This window comes from Puma concolor, chromosome B2 (genome assembly GCF_028749965.1).
Source record: "Puma concolor isolate L17-30 chromosome B2, mPumCon1.1.hap2, whole genome shotgun sequence".
NCBI classification, from domain to species: Eukaryota; Metazoa; Chordata; class Mammalia; order Carnivora; family Felidae; genus Puma; species Puma concolor.
Genome location: NC_141671.1, coordinates 79,925,792 through 79,949,492, shown reverse-complemented (window position 1 = coordinate 79,949,492; position 23,701 = coordinate 79,925,792). Strand labels below are relative to the sequence as shown.

The following is a 23,701-nucleotide window of genomic DNA, read 5'->3' as shown; positions in this document are numbered from 1 at the left end:
AAAAAAAGACAACTACAGGCCAATATCCCTGTTGAATATAGATGCAAAAATTCTCAACCAGATACTAGCAAATCTAATTCAACAGCATATAAAAAATAATTATTCACCATGATCAAGTGGGATTCTTTCCTGAGCTGCAGGGCTGGTTCAATATTCGCAAATCAATCAGTGTGATACATCACATTCATAAAAGAAAAAATAACAACCATATGATCCTGTCAATAGATGCAGAAAAAGCATTTGACAAAATATAGCATCCTTTCTTAATAAAAACCCTCAAGAAAGTCGGGATAGAAAGAACATACTTTAACATCATAAAAGCCATTTATGAAAAGCCCACAGCTAATATCATCCTCAATGAGGAAAAACTGAGAGCTTTCCCCCTGAGATCAGGAACACGACAGGGATGTCCTCTCTCACCACTGTTGTTTAACATAGTGTTGGAAGTCCTAGCATCAGCAATCAGACAACAAAATGAAATAAAAGGCATCAAAATTGGCAAAGATGAAGTCAAACTTTCACTTTTCACAAACGACATGACACTCTACATGGAAAACCTGACAGACTCCACCAAACGTCTGTGAGAACTAATACATGAATTCAGCAAAGCCACAGGATACAAAATTAATGTACAGAAATCGGTTGCATTTTTATACACCAATAATGAAGCAACAGAAAGACAAATAAAGAAATTGATCCCATTCACATTTGCACCAAGAACCATAAAATACCTAGGAATAAACCTAACCAAAATATAAAAGATCTGTATGCCAAATACTCTAGAAAGCTTATGAAGGAAACTGAAAAATACACAAAGAAATGGAAAAACATTCCAGGCTCATGGATTGGAAGAATAAATATTGTTAAAATGTCACTACTACCCAAAGCAACCTACACATTTAGTGCAATCCCAATCAAAATTGCACCAGCATTCTTCCCAAAGCTAGAACAAGCAATCCTAAAATTTGTATGGAACCACAAAAGATCCTGAATAGTCAAAGTAATGCTGAAGAAGAAAACCAAAGCGGGAGGCATCACAATCCCAGACTTTAGCCTGTACTGCAAAGCTGTAATCACCAAGACAGTATGGTATAGGCACAAAAACCGGCACATAGACCAATGGAATAGAACAGAGACCCCAGATTTGGACCCACAAACTCAAAATGGATGAAGGACCTAATGTCAGACAGGAAACCATCAAAACCCTACAGGAGAAAGCAGGAAAAACCTCTTTGACCTCAGCCACAGCAATTTCTTACCTGACACATCTTCAAAGGCAAGGGAATTAAAAACTATTGGGACCTCATCAAGATAAAAAGCTTCTGCATTGCAAAGGAAACAATCAACAAAACTAAAAGGCAACCGACAGAATGGGAAAAGAGACTTGCAAATGACATATCAGACAAAGGGCTAGTATCCAAAATCTATAAAGAACTCACCAAACTCCACACCTGAAAAACAAATAATCAGTGAAGAAATGGGCAGACGACATGAATAAACACTTCTCTAAAGAAGACATCCAGATGGCCAATAGGCACATGAAAAGATGCTCAACGTCACTCCTTGTCAGGGAAATACAAATCAAAACCACAATGAGATACCACCTTACACTGGTCAGAGTGGCTACAATGAACCAATCAGGAGTTACAGATGCTGGAGAACATGTGGAGAAACAAAAACCCTCTTGCACTGTTAGTGGGAATGCAAACTGGTGCAGCCGCTCTGGAAAAGTGTGGAGGTTCCTCAAAAAATTAAAAATAGACCTACCCTATGACCCAGCAATAGCACTGCTAGGAATTTACCCAAGGGATACAGGAGTGCTGATGCATAGGGGCACTTCTACCCCAATGTTCATAGCAGCACTTTCAACAGTAGCAAAATTATGGGAAGAACCTAAATGTCCATCAACTGACAAATGGATAAAGAAGCTGTGGTTTATGTATACAATGGAATACTACTTGGCAATGAGAAAGAATGGAATCTGGCCATTTGCAGCAATGTGGATGAAACTGGAGGATATTATGCTAAGTGAAATAAGTCAGTCAGAGAGAGATCCATATATTTTCACTCCTATGTGGATCCTGAGAAACTTAACAGAAGACCACAGGGGAGAGGAAGGGGGGAAAAAGTTAGAGAGAGGGAGAGAGGGACAAACCATAAGAGATTTTTGAATACTGAGGACAAACTGAGGGTTGATGGGGGGTGGGGGAGAGGGGAAAGTGGGTGATGGGCATTGAGTAGGGCATTTGTTGGGATGAGCACTGGGTGTTGTATGGAAACCAATTTGACAATAAATTATATTTAATATAAAAAAAAGCATTACTGTAGAGACAATACTAAATGAACAGCCAAACTTGTCTGTAAAGTTCAGACCAAATTGAAGTTTTGAAGTATTTATATAAACTCTATAAAGTTATTGCATCTTATCATAGGGTAAAGACTGGGAAAGAGGAAGAAGCTTTTACTTCTTTTAATAATTTTTTTACATTTAAACAGTAGTTCCAGGTTTCTTTCCTTTTCCTGTCATTCTCCCAAATTTTCAAGTCAGAATTTGTAACATGTTGTCTAATTTTTACATTAACTTTATTTTCATAATATGAGAGAAATTTTATCAGGATTTAATTTTTTCTCACTTTTTCTTCTCTGAAGATTCTTCAAGTTACAAACTTTTAATTATTTCTAATATAATTCTTTCACATTCTCCCAATGTCCTGAAGTTTTTATCCTTTCTCCCAAATGATAAAATATTGCTTCTAATCTCTTCCCACAAATATTTTCTGATATTCTAAGTTTCTCCATTACAGTAAAATAAAACACTAATATCCAACTTGTGTTTTTTGACAAACTACGTAACATCCTATTTGCCTTTGATCTACCTTTTTTTAAGTTATCAATTTTAATATATATACAAATAAATGACAGCGTGAAGAGTATCCAGAAAATCTTTTACTTCTTTGCAAATTTCACATCATTCAATCAAAAAGACAAATATAAAGTTATTGGGTTTTTCATTTGCTGCAACTCTTAACACTTCAATTCATTCTTAGTGACCTGGAGTCTGTATTTTATTCATCTTTTTCATATTCCAAACTGTTTCAGGTGAATTGATAAAAGCCAGTTGTCCTTTCAAGATCTAGAACCAACTTTCAACATTTTCACTGGATATCTTTCCCAAATAGCTATGTTTTAGTTTCATTATCACATATTGCTGAACAAGCTAAAGAAGCAATCACAGTGCCTTTCATTTCACTTTGGAATTATCAGTCTGTGACTTCCTCAGTTGAAATAATTCTTCTTTATCTTTCACTTTTTTACCATTCTAAGAAATTAACATTTTTACAGATGCTCTCTTAAAAGCAATTTCTTTGTTCCAAGAAATAAAATATTTTCTTGTTATGAATAGCAGGTATTTCATTTCTATCAATGTGTTCTGAATAAGCACATGAAAATTTGCAAACATATTTCTCCACAAAAATTACATTCACTTAAAAACCCAGTAATTTCAAATGGATTTAGTTTCATATTCTATATATTTTTTTGCCAGTGCTTTTCCACTTAGAAACTGTGTGCTTTAAATGATTCTCTTTCACTGCCAAATTCTTGTTATCCATATAATGTCAAATGCCAACTACCAAAACTATGCATGTCATAATTCTTTTTCTTGGTTATCCCTGGTCTTGAATACTCTGCAAGTATAGGTTCATAAAAGAGCCTCTCTGTGAGACTTTACATTATGCTAGTGATAGACACAGCAACTAATTATTGATGACGATGTTGAGCAAGTACAGAATTTGGTTTTCCAAACTGTTGTTATTTCAACACCATTATCTGACTTGTCTGGTGAATTCTTAGAAATTTTTGTACTTTGGGGTGCCTGAGTGACTCAGTCAGTTAAGTGTCTGACTTCAGCTCAGGTCATGATCTCACGATGGACTCTGTTCTGACAGGTCGGAGCCTGGAGCCTGCTTCAGATTCTGTCTCTCTCTCTTCTCTCTCTCTCTCTCTGTCCCTTCCCCGTTTGCTTGCTCACTCTCTCTCTCTCTAAAATAAACATTTTTTAAAAAATGTTTAAGAAATTTTTGTGCTGTTATGTATGTAATTTCAAAAAAAAAAAAAGCTTCTACAAAACAAACTACAACTGACCATACCCATAACATTGAAGAGCTGAAGAATAAGAAAATACTACACACCAAGCAATACAAAGCTGGAAAAGCATCAAAATAAAACAAAGTCTATACAGGTGGGTTAGCACAAAATAGCTCAGTGGCTGAGTTACACCAAACCCTCACTGCTTTTTTTGCACACTGGTTTTTAAAAATTCCTAACAGTTACAAAACAACTGAATCATGATTTGACCTTATAGTTCAAAATGGCTGATGTCACGCTTGACAGTCCTATTTCATTCTTGAGCCACAATTGATTCTCCCCATGGAATTTGGGGAATAAAAAGAAGAGATGGGTTGCCTTATAACCTTCTTCTTCCAATACCCCTACATTTATCTTGAAAGAAGACAAGCCTTAAGATTTTATTAAACTCTTGGGTTGCTGTGTATAAGTTGCTGCGGGGTTTTAGATACAGGTTTTTGCATTTGGAACATTGCCTTTTAAAGGTACAACCAGGCCTCTTATTTATCTGACATTTTCCAGAATGAAGAATCCCCTAAACGAAGCCAAATCTCCATAAAAATAAATCTTGTTAAGTACAAAACTGTGAAAGGTCTGAGATTTTACCCTACTCACAACCTAACAAGTTAAGCTCCCACAGTATCTCAGCCCACAAAATAGATCTTAAACTCAAATATATTAAAGCTTGCCACCATGTGGCCTCAAGTTAATTTTCTGTTCTTTTCTCCCTCCCCAAATCATATTTAGAGTATTTTTTTTCACATGATTATTTGTAATCATGTGTGTGTTTACTGGTTTATTTTCTCTCTCTTCCACTAAGCCTAAGCTCCAAGCAAGGAGAAACCATATCTATTTCATTTATACTTGTATATCCAACACTTTTTATAAAACCATAACACGGAAATCAATAAATATCTGTTAAGTGAAATTTAAAAGTATTTATATGAAATTTATTTCTACCTAAAAGCTTACACACATGCTATTCCTCACTGGTGCCCCACTCTCACCAACTCACACCTTGAAACCTGTATGAATTCTCACCTGCCACATGACCCAAAAGGGCCACATCTCATAAATCTTTCCCCAATGCAATTTCCTACCAGATTTTACTTAATTCTCACAACCCTGTATTATTTTCTGCAATTAAAAAATAAAGAAACTAAAACTTAGAGAGGTTAAGAGATGTGTGCAAAATCATAATCCCAGTGAGTCTAGGTTTAAAGTTATGTGTCACTCCAAAGGCCCTATTCCTAACCCTCTCTTATGCTGCATCCTTAGCTAAAAACGATTCTCATACAATGATACTGATTCAAATCAAAGCCCAGTGCTGCCACATATTAACAGTGTAATATTGAGGAACCTCAGATGCTATGTAGGTAAAATAGGGGTACAGTACTTACCTAAAAAATGTATACAGATTAGATGATTGATATGAAAAGCACTTAACACAGGAAACACAAGAAACATTAACTATTACTATCATTATATGCCTCTAAAACAGACAACAGTAATTTTTTGTGAAGGCCAAGTGGTAAATAGTTTAGGCTTTGCGAGCCACAGTCTCTGCTACAACAAAGAGGCAGCAAACTAGATTTGGCCCAAGGATCAAAATTTGCCAACCCCTGGTTTAGAGCAGGGTCTTTCGACCTGCACTGCTGATATTTGGGGCTGGACGATACTGTTGTGGAGGGCTGTGCTATGCATTGTAGGAGGTCTAGCAGCATCCTTGGCCCCCACCCAGCAGATGCCAGTAGCATCACCCAAGTGGGCCCAACCAAAAAAAGATCTCCTGCAGAGCAAAACTGCCCCAGGTTGAGAAACACTACTCGTGAAAATTAATAATTTAACACACTAAAAAGTATTTATACTCACTTAGCTAAAATTCCCACACTTAGCAATAACTTTATAACTTCTGTGATACACACGGCTGTGGTTGAAAAGTAGAGTTCTCTGTCTGATGTCCTTGTGTATCTTAAAGCTATCGTATAAGCTGCAGCCACCAGGGTCATCACTGCCAAGCAGTATAACTTGAATAATAAACTGACATTTTCTGTAAAATACATACAACAAAGATATTATTTAGTAGACAATATTATGTTTATAAAAGTCAATGTTATAACTCAAAATGCTTTCCAATTTCAAGCACAAAATACTTTTTAAAACCCATGACATTTGAACATTTATTTCAAAACAATACATTTCAATTACATGAACACAAACATACATACATACATACACAAAACACAGCTGACTTTAAATATTAACCACTTAGGCAAGGATTTTGTTCCTGCAAGATTATGCAGCACACTGACAGTTTCGGATATCCTAAATTAAATATTTAATATAGAAATATAATGTTAGTGTTCTACATTTTTAGTGGGCATATAAGACTTAGCCTAAGACACAACAAATATTTATTGGCAATAAGCCTAAATCTGTACATTGTTGGAACTATTTCAGATGATTTGAGTTCTGTAATTGTGAAGTTTTGCTCATCATTAATCTTGCTGTCCCTATTCTATGTCATCAGAACAATTTTACTTTCTCCCCTTATTTCCTGTGTTACTACAAAAAGACTCTTAAGGTTGGACTTATTTGAAAAGGGAGAATACATATAAGAGAATGATATGCACTTACAGACAATGCCCTGGGCAGGGCTTGAATGATAAACGTGGGTTCCCCAACCAGGAAAATAATTTAGCACCCATGCAGAAAGATATGCTTTAAGTATTTGTTTAACATTTACTCAGAGGTGAAGCCAAATGCTCTTTGGGAGAAGGGTGGATTAGGAATCTGGGAGTCACCCAACCTGTCCTAGCTACTGCTCTGAGGTCCAGAAATTCAACTCTGCTCCTAACGTACACATCCCACTCAGCAAAACAAAGTGCTTCGGGGTTAATGAGAATCACTCATGAAATGGCAATTAGTCATCAAACGTTATTACCCTAATTGCCATCCCTGAGGGAAAAGCGGTGGGGCTCACCCTCCACCCCAAATTATCAAGTGTTCCTTCTAACCACACACAACATTCTCCAGGGAAGGAACTCTTAACTACTGGTTTCTCCATCTCGTTACGTTTCAGCGCTGTTCTAATGCCCCAGTGATGTTTTCAGTGGCTGTCACATGGACCAGCCGCAGCTTGGGCTCCGCGCCGGAGCATGCCCTTAAGCCTCTGAGCATCCGTAGGGCAGAAGGCGCAGAAGAGACCGCAGCCGCGACAACCCCGCCGGAACGGAGCACAGTCCTGCCTCCCACGGGGTGATGCGGGTCCAGCCCGGGACCTGCGTTCCGGCCCCTCTCCGGGTCCGCCGCAGCCCGGGCCTGTCCGAATTCGGTTCCCACCCACTGCAAGCTCGTCGAAGCAGGCACGGTCTCCGGCCGCCGAACGGCCCCGCGCGGAATCCGCCTCTGGGAAGGCAGCCGCAGTAGGAGGCTGGCTGCCCGGCGCTGCCTTGACAGGCGGCGGCGCGAGCTCGCGCCAGGGAGCGGCTCCAAACAAACTCCGGACGCCCGACGCCTCAGCCTTGCCCCGAAGCCCCGCGGGCGCGGACAGAAGCTGACACTCCCGCGCCACCGCCCCCCGCAGGTTCCCCCGTTCCAGCGGCCCCCAGCCTCACCTCTTGGGGCAGCCATGGTTCCCCGACAGCCCCGCGCGGAACTGACGCACGCCCCCTCCAAGCGCCCTCCTCGGGACACCGGAGACCGCCTCCTGTGGTCATAGAGACGAAAACCGCTCGGCCTAGAGCGCCTCGTCAGCCGACCATCTGCCAACTTCCTGCCCAGCCTGGAGCCAAGATTAGGCTCCGCAATCCGAGCTACCTCCGGAAATGGAAAGACCCGGATGGAAAGAGGCCTTTACGGCTGAGTCCTTGCTGACAAGTGCGTAAAACTCGAGTCGAAGACGTCGTTCTGTAAACTACACCTCCCGGCCGGCTAAGGAAGCGGAGTCAAGGGAGCAGAGCGTTGCGTTCTGGGAATTGTAGTCCTCACCAAGGTGATTTGGTAGCAAATGAAGACGGGGTCAGACTTAATGATTCGTGCCTGTCAAAAGCTGTTGTAGAAACCCTCAGAACCTGTAAAGTAACAGAAACTACTTTCCATAACTTTTGTAACTTCCACCTCGCCCATTACCTTGCATTGTTACCTCTTCATATGACTTACGTATTTTTCAGAAGTCTTGTGCCTGTGTCCTTATTGTCAGCGTTGTCATTGATTGTATTTACTTGACCGGACATTCTAACTACATGATCTCACAACAAAAGGGCCTCAAAAATATTAGACGTGTCAACAGGCATTTACTTCAGCCGCTATAATCTTCACTTTCACTAGAGGATATTTATTAGCATAAACTATGTTAGAAAAATTCATTGGCAAAATGAAAGGCTTTCCAGATAACGTGGATTGGTTAAAAATACTATGAAGGCACCTCAGCCCTCACAGGAATAGCGGTACAAGAATCTGTGATGCCCAGCCGCCTACATCTCCCGTAGCACCATCTTTCCCTAAAATGACTTTTTAGAGATTTGAGTGATTGTTCTATGTGTTACCATTAGATAGACATTTACATAGATTATATATATATATATATATATATATATATATATATATATATATAGTCTATTAACAGTATTGGGAAATTTTTCATGCCTTATTAGCATCACGTTACTATCTGAAGGAGCTTTGTAGAGTCAGACATTTGATTGATCTCATTTTCGAACACTGTTGGACCTTCCCTTTACCGGTTGTATGTGTGCTCACTGGTGCTAATCACCTCTTCCTGTAATTGGTAACGGTCCCCTAGTGTATGTTCTTAACATACTAAAAAAAAAAAAACCCTCATATATGGACTTAAAATTAATTTTAAAAACATGATACATTCCTAATTTTTTTTTTACAACTATGGATTTGTACAGTTTATCTCTTCCCATTTTGGATATCATTATAGTCTCAATTCTATTAACTATAATTATCCTCCTTTTGATGCTCAAATTACCCCAGTGTGGCCCCTGTGAGCCTACTCCTTTCTTTACACCTGCACAAGATTTTTGAAGCATTCTTTATTTCTGGCAACAAGGGTTTCCAGCTAATCTTGATTTTTTTCCTGTCATAGGTAATACAATCAACTACACTTCAAGGAACCGTGGTTCCTTCTGGTAGAGAATAGTATCTCACACACACAGAGACATACACACAGGCAAACGCCCACACACACATGCACACTACTTAGGGTGGTGAGTAAAATGCTGTTGGGACTGTTTTTGTGGCATTTCTGGTTCACATAACTTATGCTGCTGAACCCTACTTTTCTTAATAAATTTTAATTGCCCGAAAGACTTCCTACTCCATTGGAATGAACCTTGACTAGACTTTGATGCCTCTTGTCCTAACCTGTCCAGCCCAAGACCAGCAGGGACAAACCTGTATTCAGACAGAGCAGGATTATTGATCCATTCCAGTGAGGGAAACTGCACAACAGAGGAATTGTGTGGGATGTCTCTGGAAATACAGAAAGAGTTATAAAATCTGGGACAAGGATGTGGACTTAAATGAAATTTAAAGGAAGTAGTGTTTTGATACATTCAAAGCAGGGCTGTTTATAAAGAAGTTCACATCACATATGGACTAAGGAATAGTCTCAGGATCCTGTTTCTTGAAAACAGCAAAGTTACTGGATGTGGACTGTTGTATTCAGGAGCCTCTAAAATGAAGACTTTCCTCTTAGGTTGGAAATTGAAGCTGCTTCTTTGTGTCAAAGTGACTTAAATCCTTCAAGCAAAAGCAGGCTGTTTAATTCTTACTGATAAAATGTCAACAGCAAGGTTCTAACAGTATATGATCTTAGAGAACAAAATTTTTCACTGAGTTAGAGAGTAGACACGCAAAACAGGGGATGGTTATTATATTCTACTGCAGCATGCCCTTCAGAAAAAACATTATTTCCCATTAACTTTCTAGCTTGAGTTTCTGTTCATTATCTCAGCCCAATGAATGGCCAAGCAGATATTTACATTCTTTACATCTGAGCTAAATTTTACTTTCTCATTTTGAATTATCCTAAGTCTTAGAGGAAAACCTGTTGACTTAATGTGCTTCTTTTATGTATACTAGTGTCCTATACAACCCTGATTAGTGCAAGAAGCAGTGATCTTCAACATGTGAACCACAGAGTCATTTGCCTGATAATGTGCTAACCTGTGTCTCAAACAGCTATTGGCTATTACCAGTTGAAACCATAATGATATTCCTGATTGTCACTATCAAGCTGCAGTATTGCCTTGAAATCCTGCTCACTTCTATCTCAGCTCAGGCATGAGAGTGACCCTAGTCTCAATGAATTATATAAAAGGAAGCCCATTACTATATCCATTGGTAATAAAGTAAAAGTGTAGGCTGTGCAGTAAGCAATACCAAAAGGCTTAAGGAAGTTACAGTTAAATTCAAGTATGTAGCTACACAATAGGTTATTAAAAGTGGTGAAGTTTCAAGTATAGTAAATCATTAACTATAAAGAACAGTTAGACAAATGCAGATATCTAAACATAATTGCTTCCATGACAATTTAAGCAAACTGTTCATTCTGCTATTAAGAAAATTAGAAGCACCTAGGTGGCTCAGTTGGTTAAGCCTCTGACTCCCAGTTTCAGCTCAGGTCATGATCTCAAGGTTGTAAGATCAAGTGTGGTAGTGGGCCCTGGAGGTGAAGCCTGCTTGGGATTCCCTCTCTCTCTGCCCCTCTACTGCGAGCTCCCTCTCTCTCTCTCTCTTTCAAAATAAATAAATAAACATTTAAAAATAGAGAAAATTATATTTGCTAGGTAATTATTTTAAAACAATTCTTTTCTATGGTGTAATATTACTAAAGACAAGTTAAAAGAATTGTTGCATTTTATAATTGAGAAAATAATGAAAATACAAGGAGACAATGAAAAATTCAGTGTCTGGACTTGTGTAATAATCAACAATATCTAAACATTTATTTGAGCTTAACTCTCCCTTGCCTCTGCTTCCTTTTTTAGTTACCATAATCTCATTTTTCTTTTCATGCCAAACAGTACTGATTTGTAGTCTGTACTTATTTCTACGATTTTCTGCTTGCTGCAGTCCTGTTTCTACGCAAGCCAACTCTATTAAAACAGAGCTTAGCAGATGCCGACTCCATTGACCTTTTCTCATTTCTCATCCTCTTCTGTTTATTCATCAGACATTGAGTGAAAGCCATAATGCGCCAAGCATTATTCTGGGCACTAACTGAGAGCTTGAAAATAGAAAGTGGACAAAAGAAGGGCGGGAGTGCAGTAGAATGAGACACTAGAGATTCTTTCCTCTCATGGCTAACATTAACAAATCGCTTATCATGTGAATGCTTTGCATGGGTTAACTCCTTTAATCCTCTTAACAACCCAGTGAATTAGAAGCTATTATTACCCCAATTTTTATGATGAAGAAACTGCAGCAGAGAAGTATTAAGTAACACAGCTAGTAAGTAGTGGACCTTCACTTTACTTCCTTGACCACAGAGACTCCTTTCTTTTTCTACTCGTCTGACTGCTCCTTGGTCTCATGTTGTCTCTTCCTCCTCATTCCATCCCCACTCCCTTGGGGATGACCTCCCAAATTACCTTTGTCCAGTTCAAATTCCAGTCATCTCTGCTTTATTATTTTTGTCATCCTTTAAACACAGATTTTCTGGTACTGAACATGTTCTCATTTTTGATCAACCAGTTCCTCTTCCCAACTGTCCTCAGCCTCCTAGGGTAGACACCCTGAGGTCATACTGTGATATTTCCTTCCCTTTCCTGAGATGTTATATCCTGTTCATCAAATCTCACATTTTCCCCTTCATGTCATCCATTACCACATGCCTGAATTCTTTCAACAGCTTCCTAGCCATCTCCTTAACTGTAGCGTCTCTCTCCCACAATCTTCTGCTCAAGAACCTACAATGGCTTTCTAATTGTACTACATAAAGTCCTAATCTGACTGCATAAAGGCAACCTGTTCCTCTGCCTGGCTTTCAGCCTTCTCCAAAAGCTGTACCAACCTGGCGTATCCTTATTTCCTACTACTTCTCAAAAAATAATCTCCTTTTTCCTCTGTTCCTCTCTCTCTTCTTTTCCAATGACTATTTGGCTACTGATCTCTTTATCAGTTCCCACCTTGGCTATTAAAATAATCATTTGACCAATATCCTGCCTCCAGTTTGTTCTTTCATTTATTCCTTTTTTTCTGCCTTAGTTCACCCAACAAAATTCTATACAAATGCCAGGGATATAAAAACGACTAGAACACAGTTCAAATCTCAAAAATCTAACAGGGAGATTACAGATGACCACATATGTACCTATTTGAGTACTACAGTAAGAGTATAAATAAAATGTAGTGAAAACTCAAAGGAAGAAGCAATTAATTCTCCTAAAGGTGATAGGGGAAATATTCACTGAAAAGGTAAAGCTGACCAGGCTGTTTGAGGACAGTGTAATTTCATGAGGGTGTCTGTGGAGTACATTCCAAGTGACAGGGAAAAGCGAGAGTAGAGAGTGGTGGTATTAGACAATGACACACTTGAAGAGGTTGAGTTCAATTTGCCTAATATGTATAGTGTTTGGAGACAGCATGAGAGGAGCAGAAAATGAAACTGGAAGGTAGATGGATATATTTTGAAAAGTCTTACATCATGTATGAAAGAGTTTTTCCATCATCTCCTAGGTAATAAAAGAGTTTTGGTAGGTGTTTAAGCAATGGAAGTGAAAGTTGGGGGGAGGGGGGAGGGTGACACTATCAGATTTGTATGCTAGAAAAATTATGCCAATGAATCTGGTAATAGGACTAAGTCCTAAAATATAGCAGTCATGGTGAAAACAGAAAGACAGATTCCAAAGACAATTCAAGACAAATCAGCAGGGTTTGATGACTTTTTAAATATAGGGGCTATGAGAGAAAGGCAATCAAGTTTTTTTTACCTTATGCTACTCAGTAGATGGTGATGGCCTCTAAGCACAGAAAGAAATACGGAGGGATAAACAAGTCTGTCAGAGAAAATGAGTTTGGCCTGTAACCTGCTGAAATGGGGGTGCCTGACACAGTGTCCAGCATGAGGTTGGAAATCTTTAGAGAACATTGGGGCTTGGGGAGATGGTCAAGATCCTAGGAAAAGATGAGGCTATCATTTGATCTAGCTCCCTTTATCCTGATTCTGTTGCACTTTCTGATATTAAATTTAGTTTTTCAAATTGGGTTTGATATTTTTATTCACTTGGCAATTTTACTTTCAGCCTTAACTTGATAACCCCAAATTATGTCTTATCTTATGGCTTATGGCTTATGGCCATTCTTTTCTGTGTTTAGAAATATTGCAGAACCGAATGAGGTTTGACAGAACAGATAAAAATCAAATACCTGATGCTGTAAAAATTAGTGTTAGCTCTAACCTCCCACCTTCTTCAAGGACAGAACCCTGCCCCCCACTCCTAGCCCCAGGCCTTGCCCCAACAGCCAGTCTTATCTTTAACATCATTTTTATTTTTCAATGTTTACTATTTATTTTTAGAGAGAGAGCAATGGAGGGGCAGAGAGAGAGGGAGAGAGAGAGAATCCTAAGCAGGCCCTGAGCTATCAGCACTGAGCCCCATGCAGGGCTCGATCCCACGAACCAGGACATCATAACCTGAGCCAAAATCAAGAGTCCAACGCTTAACTGACTGAACCACCCAGGATACTCTAACACCATTTTTAAACTTCAGGTATGAAAATTATGAACACTTAGAAGTAGGTCAGGGGGCGCCTGGGTGGCTCAGTTAAGCATTGTACTTCAGCTCAGGTCATGATCTCACAGTTCATGGGTTGGGGCCCTGCGTTATCCTCTGCACTGACACCATAGAGTCTGCTTGGGATTCTCTCTCTTTCCCTCTCCCTCTGTCCCTACCCCACCCCCCCACTCTCTCTCAAAATAAATAAATAACTTTAAAAAATGTTTTTAAAAGAAAGTCTATTTAAAGTTTACCTTTATGATATCTGTGCAAAGTGCATTTTGAAACATATTCACATTATAGATAACACTATACATACACAGAAAGCAAATTATATAAACACCTTAAAAGTCACCAAGGCAGAAAAAATACATTAAATATAAATTATCCCCTGGCTATTAAAGCATGTTTAACAGTCCCTCCACCAGGGAGTCTTTATTATCTAGGACTGGTATTAGAAATATGTAAGAAAGTAATAAAATAAAGAAATAAACTTAAAATATATATATTGGGCACGTGGGTGGTTCAGTCAGTTAAGTGCCGGGCTCTTGGTTTCAGCTCAGGTCATGATCTCACCATTCGTGGGTTCGACCCCCAAGTCTCATTCTGTGCTGAAGCATGGAGCCTGCTTAGGATTCTCTCTCTCCCTCTCTCTGCCCCTCCCCCACTCCCATGAGTACATGCTGTGTCTCTCTCTCCCTCTTAAAAATAAATAAACTTAAAAAAAAAAGTTTGTAAGACAGTAATAAAACTACAGCTCTAAAATTCAGCTATTAGTAATTCACATGGGCCCTATGTACAACTGCCTATAGGGCCAGGCAAATAAGGCACAGGAGTAATGCAGGAGACCAAAAAGACAGCAGGGGCTGGGACTAGAAGTGTTTGGCCTATGAAAGGGCACAGCTACTACTCACAGGAATACTAGCCAAGTATTGGCAAATATTCTGACTTTTTTTTCCCAAGGGACTAGAAATCCAGATTTTATGTAAAATTTCCAGATTTTAAAAATTCATGTGGACCTCTGCTCTAATTGTTCCAAATTAGTGAGGTTTATTATACATCAATTTAATCCCGTTAACATTTAATACTTTAATGAGGCTAAAATATTGCCTAGGTTTTAAAGTTTTAATGTTTACCATTAAAAATTATTTTAGAAATAAATAAGCTATCTTAGTCATAATCTTATAAATATATTAATATCTAAATACATCATAATTTCAGCCTTTAATGCTGCCAAACTTTTTCTAACAAATAGAAGCTGAGTGGGCAGAGTTTTATTTTTCAATTTTAATAGAATGAAAAATGTGCTCCAGAGAACAACTTTTAGTTTTTTGTAGCAGTTTGACAGAATCCAGAAAACATTCACACAACCAATGAATGTGCCAGACTCACAAAATTTAGTAATTTCCATTGATGCAAAGATATTTGTCAATATTTGCCACTGTTCATAACTTGGCGGTATCTACTTAAAAAATACAGTCTTTAACTAGGTCTCATCAACAGCTCTAGTTAAGTTCACCTTGACCCCATATGTGATTTTACCCTGTCCCCCACGAAGACCAGCTATGTAAATCTGGGGCCTGGGCACTCGGGTGCTGCTTTCTCTCATAGACTGCGTGCTGGCATCCTTTGGTGGGTACACCTGTGAACAATTTTCTCTTCTCATGTGACTAAGGTCAGTTTGTACTGAGTGAGTAACCTTCCGACGCAAATTGGCCTAAGAAGAAAGAGAATACACAGGAATTAACCCATCTCTAAAGAACAAATAATTTGGCCGAATCTTTTTTCTCAGTCCACAAAGAAATTAGCCCTACAACACAGCATATTTCTACAAAACATTAAAACATTAGAAAAACTAGAACATAATAAATATCCTTTGCCAACAAGTGAGAAAATACATAAAATGTTGAAAACGGACCCAAAGAAAGAACATACAGATCACACTTAACAGTGAGCCCAATTATTTGTTAATATAATCTTTTAATTCCTTCATTATTATATTTTGAGATTTATACAACTTGGATTTTTCCACCATACTGGGTTTATTTTTTTAAAAGACAAAAATTTAAGATTTCGTTTCTTTTTTAAATGGGCTTCACCCAAGACTTTTAATATAAAAAGTTCTGATGTCTTCAGGTTATATTTTACATTAGTCTACATCTTGCTTGCTCTTTTTATGGATTACTAATAAACATGAAGTTAAACAGATTACTCAGGCTGGGAAGCAAAGAGGAGTTTTATTGAAAGGAGACAAGGAGTGGGGTGCCTGGGTTGCTCAGTCAGTTGAGCATCTGACTCTTGATTCTGGCTCAGGTTGCGATATCACAGTCCCTGAGATTGATTCCCATATCGGGCTCTGCGTGAGTGTGGAGCCTGCTTGGGATTCTCTCCCTCTCTCTCTCTGCCCCTGCCCCACTCATTCTTTCTCTGTCAAAATAAATAAACTTTAAAAAACAAACAAAAAAGGAGACTAGGAGTTACTGAAGTAACAAAGAAGTCCAAGAAAAGAACTCAGAAGCATAAAAGCCTGTGACTTAAAAAGGTAGAGACCGGCGTAGCATAAATGGGGCCAACATGGCAGAGAAGTAGGGGGATCTGTACCTCTCGCATCTCTCAAACAAAGAAGGGCTAAAGCCAAAGGACTTTGAACTCAAGAATCTTGGAGAAAAAGAGACTGAGTCTACCGGGGAGAAACAGGGACAAACTGAAGGGCCATGGGTGGGTGATTGCAAACGGGGGGGGGAGATAAAACAGGCCGCATAGGCACGGAGGGGAGGGATCCCCTTCTGCAGAGAGCCAAAAGGAAGAAAAAGAGTGGCTAGGGAAGCATAGGACTATATCTGGACAAGAGAAAACCCTCGGACCAGGATGGAGAAGCATCCCATCTCTAACTGCGGGGCTTTCTTCAGACTGGGGCAGGCTGCCTAGTTCATGCACCTGGGGAGGTGGGGAGCCATCTCTGGGTTCAGTGGTAGATTAAGGCACAGTCCACAGCAGGAGAAACCGGTCCTCTCCCCTGAAGTGCTTCCGCACAGGACAAAACCAGCGGGGACCACATATGGGGCCTGGATAGAGAGGTGCTTCCCCAGTACCAGGGCACACGGAGGAGGGATTTAAATCCCAGCCAAGAGCCTGGCTCGGGAGTCAGTGGAGCCAGACAGACAGCCTCATTTGCCGCTGCGGCCAGTGAGGATGGCTCCAAAGGAGTGATTTGGGACACCGGGTTGTGGAGAAGAGACTGGGGGGGGGGGGGGTGGTCGCCATCTTTCTCCCCACCACCACCAAGGTGAGTCCTCAGAGATCCCACCATGGAAACCACAGTGGAGGCGGGACCAGCCTACACCAAACCAGGCGTATCTACTGGGTAACTGCATATCTACTGGAGAGGGATAGACGCTTTGGAGGCAGTCGGCCCCCTCCTCCAGACTAGCACTGCTGCATTGCCTGGATTAATCCTAGGATAATTCTTGTTATTTAGATATATTCTCCCTTCCATTTCTCCTTCTTATCTCTTCCCTCCTCCAGGCTGGCTATTCCGGTTATTGGTTTGTTTAAACAGACATATTTAATCCATTCTCTAGATACGTGTTCTACACCTCATTTACTTTCCTTTCTCTCTCTCTGGAAAAATCATGTCTTCTAGTTTCTCTGTCTGGGTAATATTATCTTTGTTTCTTTTTCCTCACATTCTTCCTTATTTTCCTCTCTCTCTCTCTCTGGATTAAGCCTTTTAGTCTCTCTGCCTGGTCAATGTTTATTTTTTCTCCCCCCCAACGCCCACCCCTGTCATTTCTCTCTTTGTATGTGTTCTTCAATCAGTACCGCCTCCACCCTGCTCTTTATTTGTAGCTGGTGTTCCTGGTATTTTATTTTTGGATTGTTTTTAGTTTTTTGTTTCTGTTTGTTTTATTTGTGTGTTTGCGTATTTTTGTTTCCTGTTTGTTTGTTTGTTTGTTTTCCTTTCCAGGGCTACTTCAAGGAACAAATCAAAGCACACCTAATGGAGAGTCCAAAACATCATTACGAATAGGGAAATAAAATAACCAAAGTCACAACAGAGAACAAGTAACACACTCCAAAAAACATCTGAAGAGCCAGGCCCTGGACAGTGTATGACCCCCCTTTAATATAGCAGTGCTCACAATGGAGAGCATATAACAAGCTTTTAAAATTCATAAGGGACAAAAAACTAGCCAAAATGATGATACGGAAGAATTCTCCTCAAAAGAAATTCCAGGAAGAAGTGACACTAAAGAATGGATCAAAACAGATAAAAGCAACATAACTGAACAAGAATTTAGAATAATAGTCATAAAATTAATCATTGGGCTTGGAAAAAGCATAGAAGACAGCAGAGAATCTATTGTTGCAGAGATCAAGGAACTAAAAATAGTCATGATGAGTTAAAAAATGCTATAAATTAGGTGCAAAACAAAATGGAGGCAGTCACAGCGCGGATTGAAGAGGCAGAGGAGAGAATAGGTGAATTAGAAGATATAATTATGGGAAAAGAAGAAGCTGAGAAAAAAGAGATAAAAAAAAAATCCAGGATCACGTGGGGGAATTAGTGAACTATATGATTCAATCAAGGGAACAATATCCGTATCATAGGAATCCAGAAGAAAGAGAGAGAGAGAAAGGGGCTGAAGGTGTACTTGAACAAATCATAGCTGAGAACTTCCCCAATCTGGGGAAGGAAACGGGCACTGAAATCCAAGAGGCACAGAGAACTCCTTTCAGACATAACTTGAATCGATCTTCTGTACGACATATCATAGTGAAACTGGCAAAATACAAGGATAAAGAGAATTCTGAAACCAGCTAGGGATAAACAGGACTTAACATACAAAGGTAGACACATAAGGGTAGTAGCAGACCTATCTACTGAAACTTGGCATGCCAGAAAGGAATGGCAGGAAATCTTCAACGTGATGAACAGGAAAAATATGCAGCCGAGAATCCTTTATCCAACAAGCCTGTCACTGAGAATAGGAGAGATAAAGGTTTTCCAAAACAAACAAAAACTGAAGGAATTCATCACCACTAAACCAGCCCTACAAGAGATCCTAAGGGGGATTCTCTGAGTGAAATGTTGCAAGGACCACAAAGTACCAGAGACATCACTACAAGCATGAAATCTACAGATAATACAATGACTCTAAACCCATATCTTTTAATAACAACACTGAATGTAAATGGACTAAGTGCTCCAATCAAAAGACATAGGGTATCAGAATGGATAAAAAAAACCAAGACCCATCTATTTGCTGTCTAAAGAGACTCATTTTAGACCCGAGGACACCTTCAGATTGAAAGTGAGGGGATGGAGAACTACCTATCATGCAACTGGAAGTCAAAAGAAGGCTGGAGGAGCCATACTTACATCACACAAACTAGACTTTAAATTAAAGGCCATAACAAGAGATGAAGAAGGGCATTATATAATAATTACAGGGTCTATCCATCAGGAAGAGCTAACAATTATAAATGCCTATGCTCCAAATTCAAGAGCACCCGACTGTATAAAACAATTAATCACAAACATAAGCAACCTTATTGATAAGAATGTGGTAATTGCAGGGGACTTTAATACTCCACTGACAACAATGGATAGATCATCTAGACAGAGAATCAGTAAAGAAACAATGGCCCTGAATGATCCACTGGACCAGATGGACTTGACAGATATATTTAGAACTCTGCATCCCAAAGCAACAGAATATACTTTCTTCTCAAGTGCACATGGAACATTCTCCAAGATAGATCACATGCTGGGTCACAAAACAGCCCTCAATAGATATAAAAGAATTGAGATCATACCATGCACACTTTTACATCTCAATGCTATGAAACTTGAAATTAACCACAGGAATAAGTCTAGAAAACCTCCAAAAGCATGGAGGTTACAGAACACCCTACTAAAAAACGAATGGGTCAACCAGGCCATTACATAAGAAATTTAAAAATATATGGAAACAAATGAAAATGAAAATACAACAATCCAAACGCTTTGGGATGCAGCAAAGGCAGTCCTAAGAGGAAAATACATTGCAATCCAGGCCTATCTCAAGAAACAAGAAAAATCCCCAATACGAAATCTAATAGCACACCTAAAGGAACTCAAAGCAGAACAGGAAAGACACCCCAAACCCAGAAGAAGAAGAGAAATAATAAAGACCAGAGCAGAAAGAAACAATATAGAATCAAAAAAAACCAACAACAACAGTAGGACAGATCAATGAAACCAACAGTTGGTTTTTTGAAAAAATAAACAAATCGATAAACCTCTAGCCAGGCTTCTCAAAAAGAAAAGAGAGAGGACCCAAACAGATAAAAGCACAAATGAAAATGGATTTATTACAACCAATCCCTCAGAAATACAAGCAATTAGCAGGGAATACTATGAAAAATTATTAACACCCACACACTACCAAAACTCAAAAGGGAAGAAACAAAAAATTTGAACAGACCCATAACTAACTAGTGAAGAAATCAAATCAGGTATCAAAAATCTCCCAGCAAATAAGAGTCTGGACCAGATGGCTTCCCTGAGGAATTCTAGCAGACATTTAAAGCAGAGTTAATACCTATCCTTCTCAAGCTATTCCAAAAAAACAGAACGGGAAGGAAAACTTCCAGACTCATCTATGAAGCCGGCATTACTTTGATTCCCAAACCAGACAGAGACTCAGCAAAAAAAGGCAACTATCCCAGGCCAATATCCCTGATGAATATAGAGGCAAAAATTCTCAACCAGATACTAGCAAATCTATTTCAACAGCATATAAAAAATAATTATTCACCATGATCAAGTGGGATTCTTTCCTGAGCTGCAGGGCTGGTTCAATATTCGCAAATCAATCAGTGTGATACATCACATTCATAAAAGAAAAAATAACAACCATATGATCCTGTCAATAGATGCAGAAAAAGCATTTGACAAAATATAGCATCCTTTCTTAATAAAAACCCTCAAGAAAGTCGGGATAGAAAGAACATACTTTAACATCATAAAAGCCATTTATGAAAAGCCCACAGCTAATATCATCCTCAATGAGGAAAAACTGAGAGCTTTCCCCCTGAGATCAGGAACACGACAGGGATGTCCTCTCTCACCACTGTTGTTTAACATAGTGTTGGAAGTCCTAGCATCAGCAATCAGACAACAAAATGAAATAAAAGGCATCAAAATTGGCAAAGATGAAGTCAAACTTTCACTTTTCACAAACGACATGACACTCTACATGGAAAACCTGACAGACTCCACCAAACGTCTGCGAGAACTGATACATGAATTCAGCAAAGCCACAGGATACAAAATTAATGTACAGAAATCGGTTGCATTTTTATACACCAATAATGAAGCAACAGAAAGACAAATAAAGAAATTGATCCCATTCACATTTGCACCAAGAACCATAAAATACCTAGGAATAAACCTAACCAAAATATAAAAGATCTGTATGCCAAATACTCTAGAAAGCTTATGAAGGAAACTGAAGACACAAAGAAATGGAAAAACATTCCAGGCTCATGGATTGGAAGAATAAATATTGTTAAAATGTCACTACTACACAAAGCAATCTACACATTCGGTGCAATCCCAATCAAAATTGCACCAGCATTCTTCCCAAAGCTAGAACAAGCAATCCTAAAATTTGTATGGAACCACAAAAGATCCTGAATAGTCAAAGTAATACTGAAGAAGAAAACCAAAGTGGGAGGCATCACAATCCCAGACTTTAGCCTGTACTGCAAAGCTGTAATCACCAAGACAGTATGGTATAGGCACAAAAACCGGCACATAGACCAATGGAATAGAACAGAGACCCCAGATTTGGACCCACAAACTCAAAATGGATGAAGGACCTAATGTCAGACAGGAAACCATCAAAACCCCTACAGGAGAAAGCAGGAAAAACCTCTTTGACCTCAGCCACAGCAATTTCTTACCTGACACATCTTCAAAGGCAAGGGAATTAAAAACTATTGGGACCTCATCAAGATAAAAAGCTTCTGCACTGCAAAGGAAACAATCAACAAAACTAAAAGGCAACCGACAGAATGGGAAAAGAGACTTGCAAATGACATATCAGACAAAGGGCTAGTATCCAAAATCTATAAAGAACTCACCAAACTCTACACCTGAAAAACAAATAATCCAGTGAAGACATGGGCAGAAGACATGAATAAACACTTCTCTAAAGAAGACATCCAGATGGCCAATAGTCACATGAAAAGATGCTCAACGTCACTCCTCATCATGGAAGTACAAATCAAAACCACACTGAGATACCACCTTACACTGGTCAGAGTGGCTACAATGAACCAATCAGTAGACTACAGATGCTGGAGAACATGTGGAGAAACGGGAACCCTCTTGCACTTTGGTGGGAATGCAAACTGGTGCAGCTGCTCTGGAATACAGTGGGGAGGTTCCTCAAAAAATGAAAAATAGATCTACCCTATGACCCAGCAATAGCACTGCTAGGAATTTACCCAAGGGATACAGGGGTGCTGATGCATAGGGGCACTTCTACCCCAATGTTCATAGCAGCACTTTCAACAGTAGCAAAATTATGGGAAGAACCTAAATGTCCATCAACTGACAAATGGATAAAGAAGATGTGGTTTATATATACAATGGAATACTACTTGGCAATGAGAAAGAATGAAATCTGGCCATTTGCAGCAACGTGGATGAAACTGGAGGGTATTATGCTAAGTGAAATAAGTCAGTCAGAGAAAGACAGATACCATATGTTTTCACTCATGTGGATCTCGAGAAACTTAACAGAAGACCATGGAGGAGGGGAAGGGGAAGAAAAAGTTACAGAGAGGGAGGGAGGCAAACCATAAGAGACTCTTAAATAGGGGAACAAACTGAGGGTTGATGGGGGTGTGGGGGGAGAGGGGAAAGTGGGTGATGGGAATTGAGGAGGGCACCTGGGCACTGGGTGTTGTATGGAAACCAATTTGACAATATATTATATTATAAATAAATAAATAAAAATAAAATAAAATAAAATAAAATAAAATAAAATAAAATAAAATAAAATAAAATAAAATAAAATAAAATAAAATAAAAATGTAGAGACTTGGAAGGAGAGGAAATATTCCAGATTTTGAGACACTGTGGATGACTGAGAACCAAAACTACTTCCTCCACACTGAGTTTATTGTCTACATTAGTGTGAGTTTTCTATTTGGACATCTTCATTAGCATAATTTGATCATTCCAAGAGACTCTTACCAAAGCAAATAACTTGATTGTTCACTACAGAACATCCCAAAAGACACACCTTCAGTAGTAAGTACCAACACACAGATTCTAACATTCTCTGCACCCTACCCCATAAATCTTCACTTTCTATTCCCATCAGTGCTGGGCTGCTTTTTCATGATCTTTACCTAATCTAATTCAAGCCCTCCTCCCATCCCCTGACCTACTCTTGGCTTTGAAAGACCTACCTTCCATCAAACTTCACATTCTCAATACATTCTGACCTTGCTCTTCCCCCTCAAGACACTGCCTAGGCTCTGCTGAGGTGCTGATTCCTCCTATAGCTTTAAGCAATACACTCAGTTTTGTCTTACCAGCACATTGTACTGGTCATATATGGGGAGCCAGCATTTGACGTGATGTGATTCCAGAGGAGAATTAGGTCTAAGGTGAGCCTCAGAATTAAGTGGAGGTTGAAGAATGAGAAGAAGAGTTCAGTCGGTATGTAGTGCAGCCCCACGGAATACGCCATTCTTTTAACATTTCCAATCCAGACCTATGCTGGTACCTCTACCTCTCATATCCATCCAACCATCATTCCCCTCTT

The 23,701-nt window shown here is 39.3% G+C and overlaps 2 protein-coding genes across 8 annotated transcripts in view; both read right to left on the bottom strand.

Annotated features, from left to right (window-relative positions):
• Window positions 1-7,977, bottom strand: part of SLC35A1 (solute carrier family 35 member A1) — a 33,999-nt gene extending 26,022 nt beyond the window's left edge. The window contains exons 1-2 of one of the 2 annotated variants that reach the window (XM_025925499.2): window positions 7,743-7,977; window positions 5,998-6,175 (exon numbers count right to left, since the gene is read on the bottom strand). In XM_025925499.2, the coding sequence (XP_025781284.1) occupies window positions 5,998-6,175; window positions 7,743-7,758 (194 nt within the window). In that variant the 5' untranslated portion in view covers window positions 7,759-7,977. Of the gene's footprint in view, window positions 1-5,997; window positions 6,176-7,742 lie in introns of those variants that run through there. The other variant, XM_086707395.1, reaches the window with a different exon arrangement.
• Window positions 7,978-15,130: 7,153 nt separating this feature from the next.
• Window positions 15,131-23,701, bottom strand: part of CFAP206 (cilia and flagella associated protein 206) — a 44,174-nt gene continuing 35,603 nt past the window's right edge. For all 6 annotated transcript variants that reach the window (XM_086707382.1, XM_025926116.2, XM_086707384.1 and 3 more), the window contains one exon: window positions 15,131-15,588. In XM_086707382.1, coding sequence (XP_086563508.1) covers window positions 15,358-15,588 — 231 coding nt within the window. In that variant the 3' untranslated portion in view covers window positions 15,131-15,357. The remainder of the gene's footprint in view (window positions 15,589-23,701) is intronic.